We start from the raw sequence: 6,727 nt of genomic DNA, 5'->3' as shown, positions 1-6,727 counted from the left end.
ATTAGCCGGGCATGGTGGCGGGTGCCTGTAGTCCCAGCTACTCGGGAGGCTGAGGCAGGAGGATGGTGTGAACCCGGGAGGCGGAGCTTGCAGTGAGCGGAGATCGCGCCACCGCACTCCAGCCTGGGTAACAAAGCAAGACTCCATCTCGGAAAAAAAAAAAAATGGTTATGGTTGGCTAAGTGCAGTGGCTCATGCCTGTAATCCCAACACTTTGGGAGGCCAAGGCAGACTGATCACCTGAGATCAGGAGTTTAAGACCAGCCTGCCCAACATGGTGAAACCCCATCTCTACTAAAAATACAAAAATTAGCCAGGCGTGGTGGCACGTGCCTCTAATCCTGGTTACTCAGGAGGGTGAGGCAGGAGAATGGCTTCGACCCGGGAGGCAGAGGTTGCAGTGAGCTGAGATCGCATCATTGTATTCCAGCCTGGACAACAAGAGAAAAATTCCGTCTCAAAAAAAAAAAAAAAATGATGATGATGGCTGTGCACAGATATGAAAAACCAATTACACACTCTAAATAGTTGATTTGTATGTGAAGTATATCTCCATAAAGCTGTTACCAAAAAAAAAAAAAAAAATGCTAAGAGACCCGCAAGTATAAATGCTTTATGGTAATTCCAGAAATGAAACAATTCTGAATGTCAATTTATTGTTTATGTGCAGCTAGAGTAACTTATTAATAAGTTCATACTCTTCAAGTATTTCTCAACATTAAATACTCATTATAACACTTTATACTTTGAAGTTATGTCCTGTTTGATATTAAAGCTGTTATTAAAATAACAGCTAGTAAGTTTTTTGACTCCAATAGGATACAATTTTATAAACTGAATTGGTGGTTAGTCACAAGGACCTTACTAAGCAAAGCTTCCTTGCTATATACAGTTATAACATTACATATGATACTTCTTGTTCTTTCCTTTTTTTTATTGGCTCTGGTGTTGAAACATATCCTATTTCTAATTTCAGTAGTGTAGAGTTATTCTAATGCCATTAGGTATACAATTCATTTTTCCTTCCTTTTTAAATTTAAATTGTGGTAAGATATACATAACATAAAATGTGCCATTTCACCATTTTAAGTGTACAATTCAGTGTCATTAAGTACATATATTGTGCAACCATCACCATTATCCAACTTCAGAACTTTTTCATCATCCCAAACTGAAACTCTGCACCTGTTAAACAATAACACCCTATTACACCTTCCCCCAAGTCCCTGGTTAGCTCTCTTCTACTTTCCATCCCTGTGAATTTAGCTATTACGGTTACCTTCTGTAAGTGGAATCATACAATATTTGTCCTTTTATATCTGGCTCATTTCATTTAGGATAATATTTTCAATGCTGTAGCATGAATAAAAATTTCATTCCTTCTTAAGGATGGTCAGGTACAGTGGCTCACGCTTGTAATCCCAGCACTTTGGAAAGCTGAGGCGGGACAGACGGATCACCTGAGGTCGGGAGTTTGAGATCAGCCTGGCTAACATGGTGAAACCCCGTCTCTACTAAAAATACAAAAACTAGCCGGGCATGGTGGCACACGCCTGTAATCCCAGCTACTCCAGAGGCTGAGGCAAGGGAACTGCTTGAACCCAGGAGGTGGAGGTTGTAGTGAGCAGGATCACACCACTGCACTCCAGCCTGGAAGACAAAGCAACACTCCATCTTACGTATGTATATACCATATTTTGTTTATCCATTCATTTATTGATGGATACCTAGTTTGTTTTCACCTTTTTTTTTTAAGACAGAGTTTCACTCTTGTTACCCAGGCTGGAGTGCAATGGTGCGATCTTGGCTCACTGAAACCTCCACCTCCTGGGTTCAAACGATTCTCCTGCCTCAGCCTCCCGAGTAGCTGGGATTACAGGCACCCGCCACCACACCCAGCTGATTTTTTTTTTTTTTTTTTTTTTGTATTTAGTAGAGATGGGGTTTTACCAGGTAGGACAGGCTGGTCTCAAACTCCTGACCTCAGATGATCCGCCCGCCTCAGCCCCGCAAAGTGCTGGGATTACTGGCGTGTGCCATGTTTTCACCTTTTGACTACTGTAAATAATGCTGCAATGAGCACTGGAGTATAACTATCTGTTTAACTCCCTGCTTAAAATTTGGCTCACACCTGTAATCCCAGCACTTTGGGAGGCCAAGGCGGGCATATCACAAGGTCAGGAGTTTGAGACCAGTCTGGCCAATATGGTGAAACACCGTCTCTACTAAAAATACAAAAAATTACCCAAGTGTGGTGGCGCATGCCTGTAATCCGAGATACTCGGAAGGCTGAGGTGGGAGAACTGCTTGAACCAGGAGGCAGAGGTTGCAGTGAACCGAGATCCCACCATTGCACTCCAGCCTGGACGACAGAACAAGACTCTGTCTCAAAAAAAAAAAAAAAAAAAGATATTTTGGTTATATACCTAGGAGTGAAATTACTCTATCTACAATAATTTTATCTTTAACTACTTTTTGAGGAACCACCAAATTGTTTTCCACAGCAGCTGGACCATTTTACATTCCCATGAGAAATGCACAAGGGTTCCAACTTCTCCACATCTTGGCTATTTTCTGTTTTTAGTATCAGCCATCCTAACAGGTATGAAGTATCTCATTGTATGCAATGTGTTTTTCATCTATTATTTGTAAATAGAAATCCACCTTGTAGTAATTTTTTTTTTTTTTTTTTTTTTTTTGAGACAGTCTCACTCTGTCGCCCAGCTGGAGTGCAGTGGCCGGATCTCAGCTCACTGCAAGCTCCGCCTCCCGGGTTCACGCCATTCTCTGGCCTCAGCCTCCCGAGTAGCTGGGACTACAGGCGCCCACCACCTCGCCCGGCTAGTTTTTTGCATTTTTTTTTAGTAGAGACGGGGTTTCACCATGTTAGCCAGGATGGTGTCGATCTCCTGACCTCGTGATCCTCCCGTCTCGGCCTCCCAAAGTGCTGGGATTACAGGCTTGAGCCACCACCCCGGCCCACCTTGTAGTAATTTCTATAATTATGTAGCGCAGCCACTTGAGACACCAAAAATACTTAAATACCAATAAAAGAGTAGATTTTAGGTCAACTCAATTTTGAAAAAGATATCAAAGATGGCAAAGAATGAAGATATAATACAAAAACTTGTAAACTTTTACTTATCTGAGGCTAATTTCTAAAATCCTAAAGTGTTGTATAAATAAAAATTGTCTCAAAGCAGATTATTGCTTTGTGATTTACAGAGATGACAGTGAAACAAACTTGAAATAAAGCTTTTAAAAACACATTTGTCCCTGGTAGATTGTTGTCACTGTCCTCATTTTAAAGATAAGAAAATCTGAGACCAAACATGTTTGACAACTTGTCCAAGACCACAAAGCAAACCTGTGGCAGAGTTTAGAAAATAATTTCTAATTTCCCTAAAACCCATGATGTAATGTGCAATAAATCAACGGAAACCCAGAAGAGCCCTTGTTACTCTTTTAGCATGAATACACTTAGGGAGATTGTCCAGTGCACTGAAGCTTGTAACCTCCCACAGCAATGACTGTTAATTAACTCCTTGCCAGCCGTGACTTGAATACTGGGCCAGACCAGATACAACTCAGACTAGTTGTGTGTGTGTCTGATCTAATAACACTAAGATCCTAACTTGGCCTCTCAAATGGTTTTGTTCAATTTTAGTTGTTCAAAAGTAGGCTAATTCTACTGTTAAATTGACAAAGCATATGTTGAAGCAACCAAGGAAATTGTAATTGCTTCTTAACACTCTTGCTTAGATCAGATGTAGAAAGTGTTATTTTGGCCAGGAGCAGTAGCTCATGCCTGTAATCCCAGCACTTTGGGAGGCCAAGGCAGGAGGATTACTTTTTTTTTTTTTTTTTTTTTTTTTTGTTGGGGGCCTCCCCCGTCCACCCAGGCTGGAGTGCAGTGGCCGGATCTCAGCTCACTGCAAGCTCCACCTCCCGGGTTCACGCCATTCTCCTGCCTCAGCCTCCCAAGTAGCTGGGACTACAGGCGCCTGCCACCTCGCCCGGCTAAGTTTTTGTATTTTTAGTAGAGACGGGGTTTCACTGTGTTAGCCAGGATGGTCTCGATCTCCTGACCTCGTGATCCGCCCGCCTCGGCCTCCCAAAGTGCTGGGATTACAGGCTTGAGCCACCGCGCCCGGCCGGCAGGAGGATTACTTGAGGGCAAGAGTTCAAGACCAGCCTGGGCAACACAGGGAGACCCGTCTCTATAAAAACTCAAAATTAGTCAGGCATGGTGGCACACCAGGTAATCCCAGCTACTTGAGAGGCCCAGGTGGGAGGATACATTGAGCTTGGGAGGTCGGGGTTGCAGTGAGCCCTGATTGTGCCACTACACCCCAGCCTGCGTGACAGAGCGAGATCCTGACTTTAAAAAAAAAAAAAAAAAAAAGGTGTGATGATCTTGGATCACCAAATCAGTGAGGGAGGGACAGTCTCTAACTTGTTTTCTGCTCGGTCCTTATTGCATACTCTTGGAGAAGGTTTACTATTACTAAATGATAAATCTCAACACAGCAAGCAGAGCCAGTGAAGCTGCTCTCCTGATCTCAGTCTCTGCTGGGATCCTTTCCTTTAAAGCTACAACCCACCCACTAAACAAGAAGATAACTATTGGGTTTTTCCTTTTTCTTTTTTTTTGAGACGGAGTTGGCTCTGCGGCCCAGGATGGAGTACAGTGGCATGATCTTGGCTCACTGCAACCTCCGCCTCCCAGGTGCAAGCGATTCTCCCCACCTCAGCCTCCCAAGTAGGTGGGACTACAGGCGTCCACGACAACGCCCGACTAATTTTTGTATTTTTAGTAGAGATGGGGTTTCGCCCTGTTGGCCAGGCTGGTCTCGAACTCCTGACCTCAGGTGATCCACCCGCTTCGGCCTCCCAAAGTGCTGGGATTACAGGCGTGACCCACCACGCCCGGCCGGGTTTTTCCTTTTTAAAAATGACATAGGGTGTCTATTTTGCCCAGGCTGGTCTCGAACTCTTGGACTCACGCGATATTTCCTCCTCAGCCTCCAGAGTAGCTGGGACTATAGGAACCCACTGCCACAGCCGGCAAGATAATTACTTACTCTCACCAAATTTGATTCAATCGTTTTGGCCAAATTTTTAAAAACAGGAATATTCCGAGGGACCATGTTTGAAGAAATACAAACTCAAGCAAGCAGAGATGAAATGACCTGAGAGATTTGCTTTAATACACTTCGGCGAAGAAAAAAGGGTATGGATGAAACTTTGTGACAAATACAACTGTTAAATGTAGGTGATGGCATATAGGGATTCATCTCACCTTTCCTCTTCTGTCTATGCTTAAAAGTTTTCACAGTAACTTTTCAAAAAAAATTATTATTTCCAAACAAACTTACTGTCCTTTCAATTAAACACGAGTCACTGGATGTGAACGCTCTTGTCTTCGGAGTCAAACCTGGTGAAGGATCTCAAGCAAAGGTGAGGGATCCTCTCTCTGGTAGGGCCGACAGCGCGCAAGTTTCCTTCAAGGCTGAATCTGACAAATCACTCGGTGCGCTCTAGGGCTCGCAGGACCGCGGAGCTCAATTTGGAAGTGGCGCACGCGGGCTCACGGCGGTGTCTCAGGAAAACGCTAGAAACGCGGCTACAGAGCTCCCAATCCCAGCCTGCGGTCGGCTTGGCCCCGGCGCGACACCCGGCTCCCTGCCACCCCTCGAGACCTCCTGCACCACTCCCCAGGGCCCCGCCCACAGCCTACCTTCCAAGTCCTCGTCCTCCTCCGACTCGCTGTCCCCTTTGGCGTCGGCGACACGGTCCGGGCCGGGTTCTGGCGGGGGGTGGCCCGGGCTCTGGCGTGGGGTGGCGGCGGGCAGGACTGAAGCTGGGGCGCGGGCCTCGCGCAGGCGGGTAAAGTAGTCCACAGCGAATTCGACGAGGTCAGGCGGCTGCTGTCGCAGCACCTCCACCGTGTAGCCCTGCAGCAGCTCCGTGAGCCCCGGCGGGATCTGGATGTGGCTCATGCCGGCGGCGGCCGAGGGGATAGACGGGTTGGGCCGCCGGCGGCCACTGTCTCCGCGCTCACTCACGCCGGCCTTTCGCTCCGCGCCCGCGAGGTCTCTTCCCGCGCGGCCCCGGCTCGGCCTTCCTCACGTCGCGCCGCTCTTTGGCCGTCTCTGAGATTCCAGGCCGCGCAACCCTACGCTACCACGGCCGGCCTGGCACCGCCGCCGCTGTCACTGGGCAGCTGCCGCCGCCGCCGCGGGGACCGACGGGGAGGCGAGCTGGACCGGCGGGGCAGGCGTCCTGGTTGTGACGCACGCGACCGCGGGCGTGCGCGTCCCCGCGTAGCATCGGCCCTCAGTGCGCTTGCGCCACTAGGTGACACGCCCCTCAGGCTGTCGGGGGGTCGAGACAGTGGACGGTTCCTGATGCCGGCTCATGGCGGGAATCCGGGGAATTAGGTAATGAATGGTCTACCCATGAAGGGGACCGATTAGTGCCTCTCGCCTGGTCCTGAAGACCTTTACATTATTCTTTCAGCTGATGCCAAGAGCCTCCTTTTGGCCGGCACTTAGCACCAGAGACACAGCGAGAAGCAGAAACATACGAGCACCTCAGTGTGGTTCTTCTGTGATGAAGGGCAAGAGAGGGCTCACTTTCGGGAGTGACATTCAAGCTGGACGCGAGGTCTGAGCAGAACCCGCCCAGGGGAAGATCTGGAGGAAAGCCATCTGAACATACAACA

General features: G+C 47.6%; 1 protein-coding gene across 1 annotated transcript in view; it reads right to left on the bottom strand.

The window, feature by feature from the left end:
* PRKAR2A (protein kinase cAMP-dependent type II regulatory subunit alpha) overlaps window positions 1-6,324 on the bottom strand; it is a 44,775-nt gene extending 38,451 nt beyond the window's left edge. Inside the window, exons 1-2 of the mRNA XM_031662927.1 lie at window positions 5,612-6,324; window positions 5,379-5,437 (exon numbers count right to left, since the gene is read on the bottom strand). Coding sequence (XP_031518787.1) covers window positions 5,379-5,437; window positions 5,612-6,002 — 450 coding nt within the window. The 5' untranslated portion in view covers window positions 6,003-6,324. The remainder of the gene's footprint in view (window positions 1-5,378; window positions 5,438-5,611) is intronic.
* Between the last annotated feature and the right edge of the window lie 403 nt (window positions 6,325-6,727).

The sequence above is a fragment of the Papio anubis genome, chromosome 2, assembly GCF_008728515.1.
Source record: "Papio anubis isolate 15944 chromosome 2, Panubis1.0, whole genome shotgun sequence".
NCBI classification, from domain to species: Eukaryota; Metazoa; Chordata; class Mammalia; order Primates; family Cercopithecidae; genus Papio; species Papio anubis.
Note: the sequence above shows the minus strand (reverse complement) of the source record. Positions and strands in the feature narration are given on the sequence as shown.